The sequence below is a fragment of the Nipponia nippon genome, unplaced genomic scaffold (genome assembly GCF_047370975.1).
Source record: "Nipponia nippon isolate SJK-2023a ecotype South Korea unplaced genomic scaffold, ASM4737097v1 scaffold_12, whole genome shotgun sequence".
Classification (NCBI taxonomy): domain Eukaryota; kingdom Metazoa; phylum Chordata; class Aves; order Pelecaniformes; family Threskiornithidae; genus Nipponia; species Nipponia nippon.
The window spans coordinates 8,555,320-8,577,298 of record NW_028262313.1 but is presented as its reverse complement, the minus strand read 5'-3'; the positions used below and the strand labels follow the sequence as shown (position 1 = coordinate 8,577,298).

Genomic DNA, 21,979 nt, shown 5'->3' with positions numbered 1-21,979 from the left:
AAGGTTTTCAGTGAGGCTCAACAAAATACAGAGCCCAATTTCTACCAATCTAGACAGATTTTGTACTCTAGTTTGTACAATGCAGCCACACTATTTTTAAGGTAGCCCATGCAACGTAAACACTGCATGGGATGCGAAAACATACCCACAAGAACACATACTTCATTTGACTCTCGGATCAAATCAGTAATGTCCACTTTTGGATGGTCACTCTTTGTATCGCTGAGGTTGGAGCCCTGCTGCACAGCTGGAGGCAAAGGACTGTCTTTGTTAGTGACACTGTCAAAAAATCTGCACAAAGCAAACACATGAGAATCAGCAGGAACCAGTTTATCACAGCAAAATGATAACATCAGCATATACTGAAGAAAAAGTGCACAGAGAATGGGAAATAGCAAAGAGTATCAACACGAGTAGCATAAATATGCTGTAATAGTAACAAAGATACACAAACATGGGAACCGGCTACCCAGAGAAGGTTGTAGAGCTTCTAGCCTTGGAGTGTTTAAGACCCAGCTAGACAATAACATGGCTGATGTAATCTAGTGCTAGCAGTAATCCTCTTTTGAGTGGGAAGTTAAGACTAGAGACTTGCCAAGGTCCCTTCCACTCGGCATTCCCCTGGTTCTCTAATCCATCTAGCAAGGTTGTGCTACATAACTGGGAGAGAAGAGGCTTGTCCTGAACTGTGACCAAGGCAACTGTAATTCCCTCAGATGCATAAGCCAAGACATGCCTGATCTGCACCTATTCATCATACCTACACAACCAGCCTAAACAGATCCAGTATGGAGACCGGCCAATTCCTTTGTCAACATCGAGGAACATATATCTATGGACTGATAGCTTTCCTTTTCTTGAGGAGACGCAAACTACTGTAATCATTTTTTAAATATACCAGCATGCTACAGGCTGGATTAACTGTGCAACAGAGGTGTTACAGCCAGATAAAATGTTGAAAGCAGGAGTTCAAAAGGAGTTCGTAATAATCATCAAAATCTTGGGTGTCAAGTGGAAACAGCAGCTTGTTCGGTTCGAGTGAAAATTAAAATTTCACCACACTTCTAGATTTAAAAATTTAATATATTTAAACGGGGTGAATGTGCTCTTACTGTTAGTTTTTTTTAAGTGTCAAATATTTAAATGAGTACAGCTAGGTTTTACAATAAATACCAGGCTGCATGGTCTCTTATAATAAAAATTACATTTTCCTCATTAATTCTGTAGCTCCTACCCTATTCAAACATGAAACATTTAAAAGTCTCACTAAAAGGAAGTTCTTATTATCAGTTCTTAACAGTCATAACTTGGTGACTCCTATAGCACAGTCATTTTGCTGTTTTTATACTCCATGATACACAACCACAGCAGCAACAACAGAATTTAGTTAGGTAGCGAAGCAAAAACTGTGCAAGTTTTGCTTGCAATTCATCAGTTTAAAATGCACTTTATGGTGCATATTTGAATTTATTCTTCAAATCCTAATATAGAACAAACACCTGGTCATGATTGTCCTCATCATGGTTTTTTTTTTGGTCATATTTCTATTTTAAGCCGTTAGCAGCCAAGGAGACGGTAGCCTAAACTACGAGAACTGAGCTGTAGAATATGTTGTCAGTAAGTTGATGCCCAAGCTGTTTGGAACACTCTTAGTGTGCTCTAGATTACCTCATCAATAAGGAAAGCCATCTTCTCTAAGTGATAACACTTCCCAGACAAAAAAAACAAAACATTACTTTTAATTTAAAATACACAAAGTGGCAATGGTTTTAGAAGAACTTCAATGGAGGATGGGCTTTTCAGAGGATCCAGGCACACTTTCCAGCCACCCCTTCCAGAATTTTGGCCCGAGATGAACACTTAATTCCTCTGAAGCCTTTGGAAGTCTTGGGTAGATGTCTGCTCAGCTGCCCCAGAATGACTTATCTATTTGCAATTACAGCAGCTGCTACACAGCCCATAAGAATAAGGGATACACTGATACCTGTTGAGAACAGTGACTGCTTCTGCATCATCCTTACAAGTCAGCAACTTCTCCATGTTGTATTCCAGCACTGCAAGACCCAGCTGCAAGATTGCCTTTATTCCATCATAGAAGAAACAGTCCACCACATTGACTGCACTTTCAATAGGCAGCACACTGATAAAAAGGGTAAGGAACCAGGAGAGAGAGACCGAGGAGAAAAAAGTCATGTCCGTCATGTGGTCTGTCAACTGAGGCAGATGAACCCTGATGAGCTCCTCAAACACTGCCTGATCTACCAAGGCACCTGCAGGGAAAGGATAACAAAACCACCACCCAAATCTTAATACAGAGAAGCATACTTTCCTCGGAGCACCGGCCAGAAAGCAAGCCCCTGTCCTAATGCAACTTTGTTGTAAAAGCGAACACAGGCCTAGCTGCATGGAACCACTGGCTTCGTTCCCTATGCTGGAAGCTATGCACTCTCTGCATGGATCCAGAGCCTTGCTGCATGCTGTCAAATGTGTTAGCACTTTTGTGGGCGCATGGCTACTTCCAACGATTCTCCTAACAGCCGACACACGCACTTTGCAATTAGAGAGAAACTTCATGTTCAATTTTCTTCTGGCATATACACCTGCAAGTACCGAGTATGCGATCAAAGAGTAAGCCCAGACTTAGAGTAACTCTTTTTCCTTTATTTAAGTTGACTAAGTTTCAAATAAATAGTATGAACTGCAGTTATAATTCCAAAAGAACAATATAATAGTCTAACTGACTACTTCCTGAGGAGCTATGCCTAGAGTAATGACAAGATCTGAAAATCATATCCACTCCTTCTTAAGGAGGAGTCTTGGGATGTTCTCTGTAACTTCCATTTTCCACTTCACGATACTGAGCCAAACGCAACAGTTTCTCTCCACTGTTCAAGCCTTCAGCTCATTCCTTACACTTGTTCTTAAGGAATGATCATTGACATTCAGTTCTGGATAGATAAAAAGACAGACAGATGTTACCAATGATTCGACGATTGAAATAATCTGGTAGCATCCTTTCACACACAGCAACCAAAAGCCAGAATGCTTCCTCCTCTTTAGCATACAGCAGAAGTACTGATGTCAAAATGTTCATTGCCTGTAACATTTAAACAGGAAAGGAAGCATTTACGAGGAAAGATGATAAAACACAACTGTTGTCATTTGCTAAAATGTATAATTCTGAAAGCACTTTACAGCATGTTTTTAGAGTGCTAGGATAACCTATAGCTGTATCCAGTATGACTTTTACCTCTCTATTATTAAAAACAGGTATTTAATAGTATTGAAATAAAAAGTATTTAAACTACATAAAAATATTTTTAAGTGCTAAAAGCCTAGTAAGAATACAAAGGCATATATGAAGTGGACATGACAGCATTTATCAACAAATTCAAGTACAATGTAAAAACTCATGTTACATAGTGGGATAAAATAAGCAAAGTGAGCGAGCCACTGAGCCATTACATATTATATTATATATACATATATATACACATTACATATATACACTGAACCATTACATATTTATGTGATTGAATTTAGGAGGTGCCACTATACTGCCATCATAAGCTAATATTTAGACAACCAACATTTAAGAGTCTCAAAACTGCTGTACCTGACAATATCCAATTTGGGGATTCCTGTACGCATAAGCTGTAAGAACTCTCCTGAGTGCAGAAATTCCTGTGTCACTTTGAAAAGCAGGATGCTCAGGTAAGGAGCGACGTAAATCTCGTTCAATTTCATCAGTAGCTAAAGTGCACGTTCCTAAGGACTTTTCCACCAACTCAGTGTAATAACCAGGGCTGGATGCCATATCATTTACAGCACCTGCCAATACATCATATTGCAAATTATTAGAGAACACCAGTAAAGTATCTACGTGATCGTCTGCAATTTGTATAAAAACTTTTGGTGACTACTGAGGTACCTCATGAATCTCCAGATGTTACTGCAGTAACGTATCAGAGTAATTCTACTGAAATTAATGGAATTACTCTGAAATGAAAACAGAAAAGCAAAATAAAATGAGACTTGCAGGAAATCTAAGTCGCTTTCCATTATAAAGTTGATTTTGACTTACTTTTTTGTTTCATTGGGGTGGGGAGCTTCCTTTCACCTACAATTTTGCTCAAGTTTTCTGGCAAACACAAAACCTTTCCGTTTGTAGAGCTGGGAACAGATTAGAAAAACTAGGCAAAGGACTGATATTTACCTAATTAATTCCATAACTTTTATGTCAACACCTTCCAAGACAAAGATATTGGTCTGGTAATAGAAATATAAATACCTATGTAAACGCTCAAAGAACACTAGCAAAGATAAACCCATGTTCATATGTCCTCAAAAGGAACTACCATACAGTAGGCTGAATGAAGAGCATAAAATGCATTCGTTATGATAAACAGATCCTCCAGAAGAGCAGAAAGCTCTGCCCAGGGGAACACAGGAGTACAGCTAGCAGATAAGGTCCTGGGTGGCTCCTCAACATCTGCAGCTCATTTTCTGAATCTGACACAGGCTTCCTGTATGACCCTGATCAAGTCAGTGGCTTTTTTAAGTGTTTCAGTGAACGGTAATAGAAAGCGCACGGAGGTGTTGTAAAGCAGTGTCTTAATTCCCTGGGCCTCCATTTCCTCAAGTGCTCTGACACAGGTGTGTTCTACAGAAGAAAGCCACAAAAGCACATTCAGAGCTCTGGCAAGAGATCCCATGTGTGTAAGAAAGTCCACAATTCCTGTACATCTCACTTTTTAAACCAAGCAACAGCATATAGCAAAGAGCTGCCGATAACTCGGGCCAAATTCTCTCCCAGGAAAACATTTCTTTTTTGTGTCTGGTAACGCTATCCTCTCAGAAAGCTTAAAACAATTGAAACACAGTCCCACAAACATGCTTTCTTTTTAGCAAGTAAAGAAGCTTTGCTGAAACTGATTGTCCCCTGGAGCGGCATGTATTCTTATCGTTATTTTTCAATTGAGTTTGTTGTAAAAGAAGCAGATGCAGGTTTAGTTTGAATCAATGCAAAACAAAATAATAGACAGAATTATCCTGTTCATCATTTCGAAGTGTCTTTCTTCAGAAAGATTGGGATAAATTGCCAGAGGTAAGAGCACTTTTTGTCAGACTATGTTCAGTCAGTAACTAGAACATCCATACAGTAGAATCCCCAAAATGAATCAATTATACTTCCTATGCAATACCTGAGAAGAGCAGCCAGAGCTCTCCTCTTAATGCCTCGGGGATCCCTCTTACAACTAGGTCTCGAGTCTTCTTTGTTCGAAACATACTGACACCGTGTCCACGTTCGACAAAGAGAATGTTCCAGGACTGTTCTTTCATTTTTTCTTTCAACTATGAAAAGCAGAAGACAAGAAGCGTTAAGTATACTGAAAGATTCTCCTCATTTTTCAGAGAACAGAACCAAATTTTCCTCTCAGTTATATTGATATATAAACTGGAAATGACAGCATTGGCATCCATATTGATACCTGAAATGAATGCTGATGCAAATCAGAGCAAAATCTAACCTGTGCATAGTATAAGTCTGGCATACAATGCAATCTCCTACGTGACCTACTATTCTTTAAAGTATATTATTACAAGAATGTCAATACCAGATCAGACAAACGGTAAATCTAATCCAGTATCCCATCTGACAGAAACCAAAAGCAAGTGCCACAGGACAGTAAGGTCAAGCAAACATCTGCAAAATCCTCCTCCATCCTCCAGCAAATAGAAGCACAGGCACCTCCTCAGCAGAGGCAGTCTCTCCGAAATTAACAACACGCAGCAGATTTTTCCCTGCAAATTGCTTTCTGAACCCAGACAAACCTGCCGCCTTCTAACTTCACTTGAAGCCCCCTTGTTGCTGTATTAAGACAGCAAACAATCACTCCCTTTTACCTTTTTCAAGCTACTCCCAAGTTCAACTTTTTCCTTACTTCCCACTTGAGAATGATTCCAACCCGTAAATAGCAATAACTGTAGGCAGGCTGGATTTCCATTTTAAATTAAGTCATCACCACCAATTTGTTATGTTTCATTGTTCACTATTCTGCTAAACTTTTTTTAAATCAATAGGTAGACAGCCCTATTTGTTACCTCTAGATTGAACTATTTGCAACTTTGACACCACATCAGCAAAAATTACATTATTATCAAAGGACCATGAAGTACTAGGGACTTAAAGGGAGTGAATGAAGAGTGATAAAGCAGTGAGACAGCTAACCAGTGCAAGATGCAACTCTGCAGACAAATTCTGCCATCATAGTTCTCCTGAGGCATTCCAAAAATGCATTGCCACCATAACGGATAAGAAAATTCAACATTTGATATAATTCCTGTGGCAAAAAATTAGAGGTGCATTAAAACTTCCTCTTGTAAGATTCTTTTTCAGCTGTTTCCACGTAAATATATATATATATGTCTGTATGATACATACAAACCAACCTGCTTATTGTAACTTGGGCCAATTTTAAAATATCCCATTTTCTGTTGCTGCTTTGTGATAAACAGTGTAACATTTTCTTGGTAAAGGGTAAATCAATAGAAGAAGGAAAAAAGATGAAATTGAATCAAAGCAGTAGAAAAGACAACCAGGAAAAACAGGGTGAAGAGAAGATTCAGATTGCTTATGTGCGGTGGCAGGTTTCTCTGTGCTAATTTGGGAGCTTTAACAAACAAACTATGAGAAAAAGTATTTGGCCATGATGGCGCATTGAAATCAAGTAAGTGATTATTTGCAAAGTCAACTCTGTGCAAAGCGCAGATACCTGCTTAATTATTCTGATAAATTAACATACTTTGATTTCAACATATCTATGAACTGGTCTTTGCTGACAGTAATAAAAATGTACTAACTCTTGTTACAGATTAAATAATATCCCACAGAAATTCAACAGGCAAATCAGGTTGCTTCCTTTTTTTTGATTCATCATGCTTTGTTGCATTATGTTAGTTGACAGATTTGGAACAGAATGGCTACAAATGGTGGAAAGCACACAGATGGATGGCATGACATCAGTGTCATTATTCTCCCACAGTTTCTCAGTCTTTCCTCAGTTTATTTACATGAGCTCCAAATAGTACTAGGAGAGAACCAATAATCAGGAAAATTTGCAGCAGAATGAAGTCCCAGTTGGATTAAGGAGGGGAACTAATAGCTGAAAACATTTATGCCCACATAGGTTTTACATTTAATCAAATATTTATCCATCAGATAGAATGTTTTTACAAACTAGCTATTTCTGTCAACAGAGACAAGAGTGTATGCATCTGAACCTCAGTAAGACCAGCCATGTAAGTAAAACCTGCTTCACAGAATGAAAACTGGCAAAAATTCCCCATTCAGACAACACTGAAGTTACGGGCATTTTACCTGCAGAGTAGAAGGAGGCAGAGACAGTAGAAACAGTGAAACAGATCCTTTGTAAAGTACAAGATTACTAATAAACTCTTGATTATACACCTAAAACGCAATTCAATTTCTCTGAAGCAAAGCAACTGATGATCAGGTGCTCCAACTCATGCAAGGCTCCAGGGCTGAGACAAGATGAACATTGCCACTACATTTTCTGTGTGTGCAGCGGTAAGATTTAACATTGTTAAAGCAATTAAAAGTGCCAAAAGGAAAAGTAGATTTTTTCCACTTTTGTTCAACCTACTATAAAAAGCAGAACTCAAAAAATCTGGATTCCCTTTTCTCCTGCCCAAAGGATGTTCATTTTCTGATATTTCTAGTATCAAAAATTCCTTATCTTAATTTACCCAGTTCTGCTGAAAGAATTAATTTTAAAATAAAACCTTTCTGTCTTCTTGCACACAGTATGGAGAAGCAAAAATAGGATGTCCTACTGCAAAAACAATTGAAGAAACATTCTCCAGAGCATAACTTTGTTAGACAGAAGTGCAGAAGAATGAAGCAAGGAAGAAACTAAGTCAATTTCTTGATAACATTCTCCTTGCTCCCAAAGAGTTTGTAGTGACTTTGTATCTTGACAGTTCAGATAGATACGAAACATGTTCACTATCATAAAACAAACAGCCCACTCTTCCCTGAGGGGTGGAAGAGCAGGAGGAATTAGCTCCATGAAGATAAGGCATATCATTATTAAACAAGATGAGCAGAAAATTGAATGGAGCCATGAAGAAGCACCCTGTGGACTCCAAATACAGAAAATGCAGATGAAAGAAGACTGGCAAGGCCCCAGTGGAAATCAGCAGCCTTGCTGGAATACATTTTGAATATACTGCAGTCCTTTCCAATTAGATTCCAAAAGCTGTTGGCCATTTTATCCCTTACCATTTTAGAGTCTAGATTCTCAGCATCCTGAGGATGGTAGACAGTCATTAGGGCTTCTGTACCAACAGTTTTGCTGTTATCTCTCTGACTCATCTTTGATGGTCCCGTATCAAAATCCTTTGGACTGTCAGAGGCAGAACTAGCTGCAACCTTGAAAAAAAAAAAAAATTAACAGTGGTAGTTATAAATGCCAAACAATGCTTCAAGAAACAGTACTGATACCAGTAACCGGTTTGCTTCTAGACCATCATTGTTTATGATATTAAGTTACAGGTACCAGACACAGACTTCCAAAATAAATGAAAAACAACAATCCCTAATCTGCACAGCTGGGCTTTCAGGAGGCTGCACTTGGGAAAAAATCCATCTCTACAGACAAAAACTTAATTATGAAAGGACAAATATTCATAATGAGAACTGTAATAATAGGGAGGCCTGACCATCCATCACCACTGAAGTCAAAAGAAAAACATTCATTTAAATGGAGCCATATACTGAACTATACATAAATGCTGAGCATTTAAAAACCAGCATTAGAACCTGGATTCTTTTTCAAAACCTGATGGAAAACAAAGTAAAAGAACCCAAAACAGTAGCACCATTATTTAACACATGCTCTTTCATATGGGCACGAGTTATTTACTTCCACACCTTAAAACCAGAGGTACATCACTTAGCACGGTATGTCAATATAATGCAGATATAACCCAAAATAAGGTAGTCTAAAAGGGAATGCCCTTGAGCAGCAGACCTCACCACTCAAGTCTCCCAGGGCTGTGCTGTACCCTTATCAGCTGAGCATTTCTGCTGATATCAAACTATCTTGCTTTTATTACTCATTTTTGCCTTTTAACCCTTAAGAATCAAAATCTCAAGGTAGGAGATTTTGCTGATACACTGATTATTTTCTCCCAAAAGGCATTTCTTTGTACGCTTCTCCACTCTTACAACTGTCACTTTAGAGGCTACTCCAGCTGATTGTATTTAATATTTTTTCAGGGGAAAATCTTCAGGGAAGAGATTGAGCAACTATAGTAAGTAATGCTTGTTAGGGATGTTTTGTCATTGCTTTCTTATTTCTCATGCATGAAACTACACATACAGATTTCTTCACATCTAGAAACAACCTTACAATCATTCCATCAACTTCCTGAATCAAATAGTCAGCTGGCAAAAACCGACACAGCAACACATAATTTTACATCAGACTGGTAGACTTTTGTTTTAATGTTGAGGGTCTGAAGGCAAGTGATGGGAATATTTTTTAAAGAGAAAAAAAATAAAAAGATTTAAACGACTTGAAATCTAGAAGTACAGCACACATTGTTACCCATCTTGTGTCTAGATTCAGGCTTAAATGTAAACATATTGCATTACACAGCAGAACACTGACAAAGATACATAAACCCTTAGTAAGACTATACAGTCTTATTCCTAGGAACAGGTACTAAGAAATTAGAATTAGCAGAGAAGTTACCTCTGTATTTATGATGTGTTGTGGACTTGAAGTTGCATTGCATTTCATTCGGAGCTTTGCCACAAGCTGTTCGAAATCTCTAACCTCCGTGAAACGAAAAGCTGTTTTTCCTTTGGTACTAATGCTGACTCCCCTGTTGGCTGGATCTGCCTTATCCACCCCTGTGACCTACGGAAGCAAGGATACATAAATTAGGCAAGAAATTTTACCAGCTTACTTCTAAAAGAGAAAACCTGTTAAACATACATGTGTACGTGAAACAATAGTATGAAGCACCACACAAGCAGAATTAGTAATGCAAGTAACAAACTCACTACTGTCAAAGCTCAGTGGTCTGGAGCTATTTTAGCACAAGGTAATAAGACTTATGCGATACATTTGCCAGAGTACCAAAAATCTTTGAGAAGGTTTTCCCAGCTGTGAGTGCTGAGCTTATTTGAAAATCTTGCCTCCTTCTACCTGCTGAAGCTGTTACTTTTTTTCTTACCATCCAAAAGCAGACAAAACATGGCTTTTGCAAGTAATCAAATGAAACAAGTTTCACAAGAATGAATTTCCACTGAGAATACCCTTTCAAAGACAGCTGTCATAACACATGACAGCTGGAGCTGATTTTAATTGCCATGATGGAACAGTTACAGATTAGAGCAGTTAATACACTTGAATAATGCAAGTACAAGTGAGACAATCATGAATAGCTAGACTGACTGCCATTGCTGATGCTGTTACATTGTTATAGGTAAAGAACGAAGACCACTAAAATAAAGTAACCCTGCAGTACTGTAGAACAAATAGTGAGGGCCTGACAATCCACAAGAATAAATTTAGAGTCAGCTCCTTTAACACAGCCTCTTCTTGTTTTTCACAGGTTATGGAAGTCTCTTGTCTGCAGGGCTACTTACAGACGATCAAATAAATTGCTTTGTCTGGGCGGGGAACACCAAGTGCATTGCTGAAATTAGCTCAGCTCACCTCCCTGTGTCAGGTGCCTTATGTCAGGCAGTACGTACACAGAGTATGTAGAGCAATTACAGAGCAATTACACTACCTATTCTAGGCTATTCTAAAATATGTCTGGGTGCTGATGAAAAGCTTTTAACACCAGAAGACTGAAATGTGGCAATGTCCCAGATCACATGAAGTCAAGAGAGGGATGGAGAAGGGTTCTTTTTCCGGAAGTTATTCCACAGTCTAGCTATAGTACTCTGTAGAAATACGAATGCTGTGCCCTTCACAATATGGTCCTTATTCAGTCTGTTGAGACTATCAGCTGTAATGGCATTGATATTTGTTCACTGACGACTGTTAACGGATTTTCCTACAGACTTCTGAGCAGACAACACTGCTCAACTGCTGCAAAAAGAATTGCACTACTGAGCTAAGAGCAGAGAGGTTACTAATCTTCAAGATCCTCTACCCTCTCCAATTCTTTACTTTTTATCTTGAGAATCTCACATTAACTCAACTTCAAGAATTAAGGATACGCTTTTTCATTTAAAAAAAAAGTACTAAAAAATTCGGATTCTGTACCCAGCTACGGAAATCAAGAGTAAATAGAAAAGGAAAAGAGGATACAGGGAAGAAAGCTGAAACATGAAAGCAGTTCTATAACTCTACAAACAGAATTCCTACATGCAGTATCCAAGGTAGGGGGAAATGTATGACATCATGTGAAGTAAGCAGATTCTAATGAAAATCTGCTAAGCTGGCATTAAACTATACAAGTGCAAAACTTCTGGTATAACTTGCTCCGACTTGTAGTTTGCATTACCTCTCTTAATGGAATGATTACACTGCACAGGCTGCCATCCTGGCTAGCAAAGCAAATGTAGTTTTCCGAAATGCACATTTTCCCATGGGTGTTGTAATGACTGAAAGGAACCCATAAGAAGCACTCATGAACTTCCTTCAAGGTCTCTTCCTTGGGTAGCCTGAAGAATGCACTAAACTGCTCACTGTGGGCACGGCTCTCTAGGCCTCTAGATTAAAAACAAAACAAAAAACAGGGTAGGAGAGAGAAAAGAAAAATTAAATAAGTTTAAAGTGTCTTTACAAATACTAAAGTTAAGAACACCTTGGGAAAAAACAGTAAAACATCATGCTCTCTCATAATCACAGGGTCGATCTGGAGGGTTCAATGTTTTGCTTCAAGAGGCAACAAAGGGCAGGACCGCACCTATCTATACACACCCACTTAACAAAATACTTCAATACATCACTGAACAGGAATAGATTCAAGCATGTTCTTACACAGTAAAGCGCTTTGCTGAATCCGGGCCTACAGGTAGTGCAGAAAAACATACTAATAGCCTAATCTGCTCTGTTTCCCCACCCATCAGAATAGTCCATTTAAACCTAAAACAAGTTTTGGCTTGCCAGAGGGTTAATAAGCTAGAAATGCAGCACATGTTGCAAACATCTGCCATGGGCTAATTCTTCACAGATAACCGCAGCCAGAAACAATGTTTTGGTTGTAGAGCAACATCCCTCTCCAGCATTGCTACCAAACTGAGGTATCAATTACCCTGGAAATACAACCTAAAACGGGTTTCATTACCAGTGTACTATAAAACTAAATAGCTTTTTTTTTTTCTTAAATCATAGGTGCATGGAGCTTTAAGTAGGAACAGTTATTAAAAAAGTGCTTTATCATAATTTCTGATTTGCAGATAGGTAACACTTTCCAACAAAGATTTAGTCCCTTTATGTGAATTTAGATTACCTAACAACAGACTTGCTTTTCCTGGTTACTTTTCACAGTAAATAGCTGTGGTCCACAGATCAAAACCTGAACATCCGAGTGAGAACTTGGACAGCTCTCTGAGGAAAAGGCAAGATTTGCTTCAACGGAAACCAGAACTGAAGAGAAACCATAAAATTACTACAAGGAATAATCACACACCTTCCTTGAGAAGGAAGGACCCTAACCATCAGGTTACTTACATACACATCTTTCCCACTGCCTAAAATACTGTCGCAAATAAGGAAAGCCATGCACCCATCTGCAACTCACTGATTTTATCGCCCATCTCCAGTGGCAGAAAAGCCATGCAGTTATTATTTACACATCTGTATTAAATGATTTATTCTCCACCTCTTCCTTCCTCATCAGGTCTCTTTGGGGACACCGCAGCTTCATTCTTGATTTTCTAATTGTAAATGCTGCTAGAATGCTTTTGAAAAACACAAACTACTACAAAACCTATAGTTGAAGCCCAGCTCTGAAGGTTTGATCACTTCCTGCCTTCATATAGACTTTTGATACTGCAAAGTAACAATAAATTACAATGCCTCACATTGCTTTGATCCCAGATTTTAATGAGACACTTGTTTAAGAGAACACCAGCTTTGCTGACATTTACGTCTTTCCTTGAGACAAGGATTCTCTTCCCCTTTGCCTAAAAAAGTACTGGGCCCAGAGCAGACAGACTATAAGTAATATTTTACCTCTTGGTGATCTGCAGGGGGTCATGAAGGACTAGGTCATTTTCAAATGTCTCCTTGTCAAAAAGTCTCCTAACAGCATAGTTTGCCAGCTGCTCCATGAGAAGGAATGTTTCGCTAATGTGCAAAAACATGGAAAAATAGTGATCTTCCCCACGGGAGCACACATGAATGCTCTCTGTCAGAATCACATTGGAAGTCTTCTCAAGTTTTGATATTTCATCCCAGGAGATAACAAGTTTTACTGAAGATACAAATATAAGCAGATGTGAGTAACTTGTCGTTAGCTGCTACCCTACTATTAAAAAAAGAAAAGTAGTAGTCAACAGAACTAATAAAACATAATTAAGCAATATAGTTAAATGATAACACTTGGAAAGGGCTACAAACTCACAAGCACAAAAACCACTCTCTTCACAATTCCTATAAAATAATGCCATTAGAAAGAATTTTATAGAAAGAAAAACATTAAAGACACGCCATGTATGAAAATACAAGCTTACATCACCTTTTCTTCACTCTCACGTGAAACTGCAAATTGCAAAAAAACACCATCATATAAGCTACCCCACTTTAATAGTTTACCAATAGGACTTCTTAAAGTAAATCGATCATCTACTGGCATTTAGAGGAACCATGCCCATTAGCTATGACATTTCCCAATATGAATGATAATTAGCTTAGAAAGGATCCTACTTTCTTTATGCTTTCTAGTTTTTACATACATACAGTTATAGCTCACACCATTAGAGGCATTTGTTTAGGCATTTCAAACTAACGTTGCTTAGGAAAAAAAAAAAAAAAGATATGCGCAATTATCACCAGTGTGTAGTGCACCCATGTGAAATATGAAGTCTGTGTGTGAAGAAATAACTGTAATCCTCACAGACTGAATTAATATGCAGTATGAACTAAAGATGACAGACAACTTTTAGTTACAGTCAACTGCAACAGGTCTGCCTTCTCTCTGAAGCTTACGGAGAGGAAGAAAACTAATGGACATTGTGTAGTAAGTCACACAAATTTATTCATTTCCATAAAGTATTTTATGTTTGCAGTTTTTTCTATTCTGTGTTGACATCCGCTCACATGGCAAAATAGCTCCCTTAGGACATAGGAAGAATTCTTCCAAATCTGAAAGATAAACAGTAAAATGTGAAGGAACTAGGCTTACTATCGAGGCTTACTTACTTTCTGCTCCCAGCAAAAAAGAGTAAAAGCTAAGGAAGTTGGTACTAAGATAAAGCCATCCTTGACAGGGCACTCTGCCCTTCCAATAACTGCATGAGTAATAGGTAACCAACTTCTCCTGCTCCGGTAATCCAAAACACTTTTCAAACTTCATAAGACCTTCACGAAACTTCTCAGGATCTTCTTCTTTTACAAAAGAACCTTTTCCCTCTTCAGCAATCAAACCCTAAAACAAAAGAATGAATTACTTTATATGTGCATCCATGTGGGTGGGTATCAGATATGCACCTGCATACGTACAGTGCAGCATTCTCCTAACAGCATAGTAAGTTTTAGAACAGGAAGAATAGTCTGAGGATCAAAACACAGATCACAAATCAAATGTGCTATTTCAGACGCATCCACCAAGTTTCCCACACAACTTAGGCAAGACACACATTTCCTGGGCTCCTCTTCTGAAACGGATATATTTTCCTCACTTAATCACAGGAATTCCTGGGCTAAATGTTTAGCATATATAAAGTGAACTGTTGCACCTTCGCAAAAATATACCATATACTTCCCAGGCATTATTAAAATTATTGTGAAATAATGTATCCATAGTTTTAGACCACTATCTGAGGGAATCTGGTGTATCATTTACCAAGAAGAGTTTATGTCAAACAACCTTACTTAACTGTGGGAGAGATAAACAGGAAAAATGGAGTGCGTTGAAGTTAACAGCCACATACTACTCAATCAGAAGTATGTAGCATTACAATGCTGTCCTTTGATATTCTAAAGAGGACATATTATTCATGTACATTTTGAGGAAAAAAATACTTAGCCTTTCCCAATTATGTCATGTGCCTGTTACTTACTCTTATCTTCCCCTGGACAAAGCTCGTAATATCTTCATTTGAATCAAATACTGACAAAGTGTTCATAACATTGTGTTCTAACCAGTCCCAGTGTTCTGTTATTTCTTCTCTGCTGGATCCTGATTGAAAGAGAAAGTTAGTATTACTTAAAATCAGAACAGATTTTAACCATTTCACTAAAAATATTAATCAAGAGAATACTTAGCAAATTCCCGATTCACAGAGTAACTTAGATACACAAGTCCAAATCACAAGTCTCAAATTTATTGTCCAACTCTCGTGTATACTAAAAATGTATTTGATGTACATTAAAAATGTGCACAGCTGTGTTTTTATCTTTCAGGCCCTTTATGCAGCTATATTTCTAGTCTTTACATCCAGAAGCATCTCAGCTTTGTCAATATTGCGTGGCTCAGTGTTGAAGCCTGACTTGGACTGATAGTTTCTTCAGCTCAGCAGTACCTCTCCAACACGGATGGCACAGCATAGCTAGAACACTCACAGTCTAATAGTCTAGAAGGTGGGAAATGTGAGATCAAATTCATGAGACTAAGAAGAAAATGAAATCTGGGCCTTCGGTATCCTCAGCTTTGATCACTGGCCCACAACAGTTTCCAGAGTAGAACTCCAAGACTTAGACCTGCTGTGCAAAATCCCTTCTAACGTGTAAGAATGTAAAGAATACACCACCGTAACCAGGAAGGTAGCAAAGGTTTCTCTTTGGATACTTGGAACAACCGTTTACGCTGCTTACAACAAACAACCAATTGCTACTTACTTGTGCTCAGTATAAGCCATGTTTTTAGCTCATTCTCTATAAAGTCACATTTTAACTCTATTTCTAACCACACTAAAGCTTAGGCAACGACCATTCAGGAAAAAATGTCATTCTACCTACGATAAAGTTCTGCTTCTGCTGTAATTCCAAACAACGCAGTGTTTTCATGGAGTTGCAGGCTTCTGTAAGAGGACAGAAGCACAGCTGCACCCCATATGGAAAACACACCAGAACTAACTCCAGATGCAGGAAAAAAGGCTCACTGATTCATATAAGCTGAACGATCCTTGAAACACCGTTTGGCACCACCAGAATTAGGATTTTTTTCTTCTGGATCCTCTGGGACTTAAACACACGGGAATAAGGACTGTTTTCTTTCCTTTCATTTCCTTTACATATGTGCAAGGGAGAAGTAACTTAAAAAAACTGTTATCGATAACCATAAGGAATGTAGAAACCAAGCCAAGATAGAATTCAATGTTCCAAAAATATAAATACTGCATTTTCAAACACCTTAGAAAGAAGCCAACCTTGTTACTTTATTTACTTTACATTGCTTTTTAATCTAGGTTTCAGAGAGCTATCGCCTACCATATGGTGAATGTCACTGAAACTTTATAGCAAAGAAAAACCTATCTCAGCTGAACTTTCCAGAAATACATTTAGATGACTGGTTTCCTTTAAATACATAGGAACACTTTTATAATTAAAGAAATCTGGTAGGCCAACTTCAAAATGCTTATGATAATTCATCTTATTCTTTTCACATACTCAGTTACAAATTATGCAAGTGGTAATAGGTAATAAGCAGAGATGGTACTAGTGAAACAACAGCGGAGGTCCAGTAAATTCAGTACTGAGTCAGTTCTTTAAAGACAGGTGGCTCCCAATCAGATGGTGGGAGACAGGGAGAGGGGAAGAGAGGGAAAGAATTTACATAGGTTTGAATAAAGGGATATAAATTAATTGGCAGTTTCATCCTCCACAGGAACGCTCACAAATAAAATCAGTCAGTGTAATCACATACTATCAATACCCCTAAGCAAGAACACACCTCTAACAATTTCTTTTTTCTCAATTTACTTTGTAAAGACTAACTAAACAACTTTCAATGGACTCCACAGAACTAGTTAAAGTTGCCTTGGGAATGAATAGAAATTGGTCTAAATACGGTTAAATAGTTAGACTGCACTACACAGGGTGGATTTGCAACAACACTTTAAAAAATTATATGAAGAGTAATTAACATAGCAATTAAATCACAAACTAATTATTTTTCTCAGACTACACATGTAGACCAATTATTTGAGTCACAGTGTGAATCAGAGGCACAGATGTGACACAGTAAAGATGAAACTTTTTAATAAATATTTAAATGATTTAGGAGCACTGTTTCAGATCCTTAATATGTAATAGCAGGAACAAAATGTAGTCTCTTCAATTTCTTCACTTCACAGAAGGAACAATCTGTTTTCTAACACAAAGTACAACTACATTATGTAGCTTTTTGTTGTAAAGTATACTTATGCAGCACAGAATTGATATAAATTCAGTCCTAAGGGGAAGATTACCCTTCGTATTTTCCCAAGGGCTGACCTGATGGCATTAGAATTCCCCAGAGTGTATTTCCAACCCACTTATCAAAGTACCTCTTTGATAGCCTGTCACCATCAGTTCTGACTTCTTCAGAAGTAGTACTAAAATTTTATTTGCTGCCAATTCACAAGCTGTTCAAATTCTATCAACTTTATAAGGCGGTCCTTTTAAAGTGACATGTAATGGATTACATCAGATTGTTATTAGACAGTTTTCTCACTGACTACTGCCCTTCAGAGAGTCCTTGCAGAACATGAAGAGGAGCAGATTAGCATTACAGCATGAAATGTGTAAACTATTAACTAAACATCTAAAAGAACAAATCTGTATTTTGAAAGTAGCTAACTGCATAGAAAAGACAGCAAGGGGCACAATTTTTCATTTAATGTGGAGCAATGAAGATTCATAATAAAGCGGTAACAGCAAAATCCAATGTAACAACAACATAGCATTTACCAGTGGAATTACTCAAACTTCTAAGTGTTTTCAGAATGGCAGATTTCCTGCAAAGCTCATCTTTTGCCACAGGCAACTAAAAAGAAGGCCTAGAGCCCGGAGAAGTCTAGATGGAGTCTTGTTTCTTTAAAGAATACCACTAATTTAAAAAAAATAAAGCATGGAAAAATGAACTGGTTCTTTTTTACTGTAATTATAGATGTTTTCAGAGCTTCCAATAAGCCTAAGAAATAGATTAATTCCACAACAGTGACTTTTTAGCATTAGACCACATGACGATATTCATTAATTTCAATAGAAAGACAAGACCATGCCTCAGAAGAAAAACCAATGATGCATGTAAAGAATAAAAGAGTCCTCTCAACTTTTAGAATGGAGGTCTCTTTGGACACTCAGTAGTTAAGCAGCCTGTATCAAGGAATTAAGACTTTATTTTCAGCAGAAGCTGCAAAACTTAAAATAAAATTTAAAAAAAACCCCAAAACGCAACAAAATAAACCCATGCACACTATCAAAAAACATGCTCTAGGAAAAATCATATACTCCACTCTCAAGGTCAATTTTCTTTTCCATTTCCTACTGATTAATAATGCAACATAAGAAAGAGAAAGAACTTCTTACACTATGAGAGCAACAGATATGAGGAAGAATTCAGCTCTGACCATGACTGGGAACATGGCTCATTTTAACATGCAAAGATAAGGTAGAAAAAAACATTAGGATAAGCAGCTCCTGTTTTCCTACCTACAACACACTTAGTACTCCCAGGGGTCAGCTTCTCCCTATCACCCTGAACTGTGCCAAGTTACATTTGCAGCTTACAGAAGAAAAGACCGTGCCTCTGTTATTCTAAGAGAACACCAAGGCTTTAGTACCTGATGGACTACTGCAGAAAGCAGGCAATCGGAAGTTGTAATATATCCATAGATATAGTCTGAAAAACTGGAACCACATAGTACTGTCAATTACAGGTTTGCAAATAATTTCAAACCATTTAGAGGTCACGGGAATGAATAATGATGAGAGGATTAAACCAAAAATGGATCCCACACTTTGTACCCTCAATTTTCACTTTATAAGCTCAGTTAGTTTCTAATTCATAGTACATACCACAAGCAATGGACCAGTAGACTTGAGAGTCTGGTGTCTGATGCAGGATGCGAAATGGGGCGACTTTCGATGTAGAATCCAACACCGCATCTAATGTTCCCACGAGAAGACCTGTTGTGTTCAAGAAAATGTATACAGCATAGTGAAACTAAGGTTTTGAAATGTACATTCACTTCTGATTCCTCTCTTAGTGAACAGGAATGCTACTCAAGTAATGACTAACGAACTCTGAGAAAATAAAAAGTACAAATGAGTAAAGCAAAAAGTGCTTCCAGAGGAACCTCTTTGGGAGGTGATGATATTTTGATCCAGTAAAAGCCATTATAAACACAAAATGAGGGTGAAGAAGCTTTTTGAGATGACCCCCTTGGAAGCAATAGCCATGTAATATCATAAACCAGAGGACAACCTGAAAAGTAACATGGTAGTTTCCAGCCTTCAATGAGCACAAGCAGTAATTGAACTACCTCTTAATTAGTCATTTACTGTTGTTCTGTTTTCCAGTCACAGTAAAGAGCTCTCAGGAGATTGTAATTCCATTATGTCTGATTTTTATAAAAATCCCACCATTTTTACATGAGAATACCATATCATACCTCCTGTACATACAAAGGTTTTGCTGCTATGAGAGGACTCCTACATAAAGTATGGAACACCAATATTTCATTCTACCATCACATGCATAAGTATATTACATAAAGTGCATTATTCCCATAGAGCTTATACACCCAAGATACAATGGCCATGTCACCTCCCTGCCACTAAATATTAAATTAGCTCCTATTAAACAGAGTTCAGATCAAAATATACTAATTTCATTAATGAGACATGCTTCATCTCTCCATAACTGGGAGCAAAAAGTTTCCTGAGAAAATAAGTACGCATTTTATCTTGGCTGCCAAAATCATTCTTTCTGCACAGTAATAAAAATACTAGCCCAGATATCTTAAAAGTTCCTTTCAAATCTAAGATTCAGGGAATCCTAAAAGGTGAAAAATCCATACAGAAAAAATACAAGCTTTTGGATCCTGATGCACAAGTAAAACTTTTTCTTCTTGTTACAACAGAAACAAAAATACAAGCAACAATATCTTATGCTTCCTTCCTGTATTTCCTATGCTGGCCATCCTTCTAGCATGGGCACATAAATGGAAAGTTCAACTAAAGCAAAGCTTGGGGAAGAGTGGCTGGAGAGCTGCCTGGCAGAAAAGGACCTGGGGGCTTTGGTTGACATCTGGCTGAATATGAGACAGCGATGTGCCCAGATGGCCAAGAGGGCCAATGGCATCCGGGCTTGTATCAGGAACAGTGTGGCCAGCAGGACCAGGGAGGTGATAGTGCCGCTGTACTCGGCACTGCTGAGGCCACACCTCGAGTGCTGTGTTCAGTTTTGGGCCCCTCACTACAAGAAGGACATGGAGGTGCTGGAGCATGGCCAGAGAAGGGCAACGAAGCTGGTGAAGGGCCTAGAGCACAAGTCTGATGAGAAGTGGCTGAGGGAACTGGGGTTGTTTAGCCTGGAGAAGAGGAGGCTGAGGGGAGACCTGAAAGGAGGTTGTAGCAACGTGCGGGTCAGCCTCTTCTCCCAAGTAACAAGCGATAGGTCAAGAGGAAACGGACTCAAGTTGCACCAGGGGAGGTTTAGATGGGATATTAGGAAAAACTAATTCACCAAAAGGGTTGTCAAGCACTGGAAGAAGCTGCCCAGGGAAGTGGTTGAGTCCCCATCCCTGGAGGTATTTAAAAGACAGGTAGATGTGGTGCTCAGGGACATGGTTTAGTGGTGGACTTGGCAGTGCTGGGTTAACGGTTGGACTTGATGATCTTAAAGGTCTTTTCCAACCTAAACGATTCAATCACACAGAGCTTTTATTCTCCTACAGAAGAATTGCAAAATAAGAGAAAAGATCACCCAAAAAAATATGAGAGATTCAATTACCCAAAGAGATGCTGTAAAGTCTGTTCCACAAACCTGCTGAGATCATGGATGCAGGGCATTCCCAAAAAAATGCTACTAGGGTAGAGAACTTGTATGCAAAGTTAATAGTCTGTAGACAATCATCCTCAGAACATGGTTTTCCTAAGGATACACTTTCAGCATAGAGCCTGTGTGACTGCCTTACGGTGGCTATTCAAGTTTCAGAATGCTTTTGCTTCTCTTCAAAAAAATGGAAGTGAATAATAATGTAAAACACACAAAAAAAACCCCCAAAGACAGTGCATTACATCAATCAAAACTACTATCTTGTCTTGTCTGCAGTTCATAGATTCTAAGTTACTGTTGGAAAGCAGGGGTTTTTTGTAGTTTCTAACTGAAGTCAGACATTTAATAGATAGCAACATTTATGTCTGTTTAAAGAGCTTTGGCTTACTGAATGAGTCATAACACTGAGCGGATCTCAAAGTTGGCTTTGCTTCAGCAAATGTTTTATTATTCCATTCGCAATTCTCCTAATACCGTTTTCTGTTATGATATACAGTACAAGGACATTAGTCATCATTTATAAGGTTAATGAAGCTGCTCAGCTTGAGAGAATGATTACAACTGTGCACTAGAAAGCAGCACTCCTCAAAACGCCATAACAGTTTCCCCCTACTTGGAAAGTCATTAGATTTTAGAGACAATAAACTGCATCAGGTTAGTATCAGTCACTTCAACAGTCCCACTAGTCAATACCGCTTTGTCCACAAATGTGATACAGACTACAGGTTTGCGCTTAAGCTGACGAATACTCAGTACATTACGAACTAATTCCACAGCT

The 21,979-nt window shown here is 38.3% G+C and overlaps 1 protein-coding gene across 1 annotated transcript in view; it reads right to left on the bottom strand.

Annotated features, from left to right (window-relative positions):
* TBC1D8B (TBC1 domain family member 8B) overlaps window positions 1–21,979 on the bottom strand; it is a 44,027-nt gene that overhangs the window by 13,004 nt on the left and 9,044 nt on the right. Inside the window, exons 2-13 of the mRNA XM_087748648.1 lie at window positions 19,218–19,328; window positions 15,278–15,396; window positions 14,418–14,643; window positions 13,230–13,470; window positions 11,554–11,761; window positions 9,783–9,950; window positions 8,306–8,455; window positions 5,205–5,355; window positions 3,617–3,831; window positions 2,980–3,097; window positions 1,985–2,270; window positions 162–291 (exon numbers count right to left, since the gene is read on the bottom strand). Of these exons, the coding sequence (XP_087604774.1) occupies window positions 162–291; window positions 1,985–2,270; window positions 2,980–3,097; window positions 3,617–3,831; window positions 5,205–5,355; window positions 8,306–8,455; window positions 9,783–9,950; window positions 11,554–11,761; window positions 13,230–13,470; window positions 14,418–14,643; window positions 15,278–15,396; window positions 19,218–19,328 (2,123 nt within the window). The remainder of the gene's footprint in view (window positions 1–161; window positions 292–1,984; window positions 2,271–2,979; window positions 3,098–3,616; window positions 3,832–5,204; window positions 5,356–8,305; window positions 8,456–9,782; window positions 9,951–11,553; window positions 11,762–13,229; window positions 13,471–14,417; window positions 14,644–15,277; window positions 15,397–19,217; window positions 19,329–21,979) is intronic.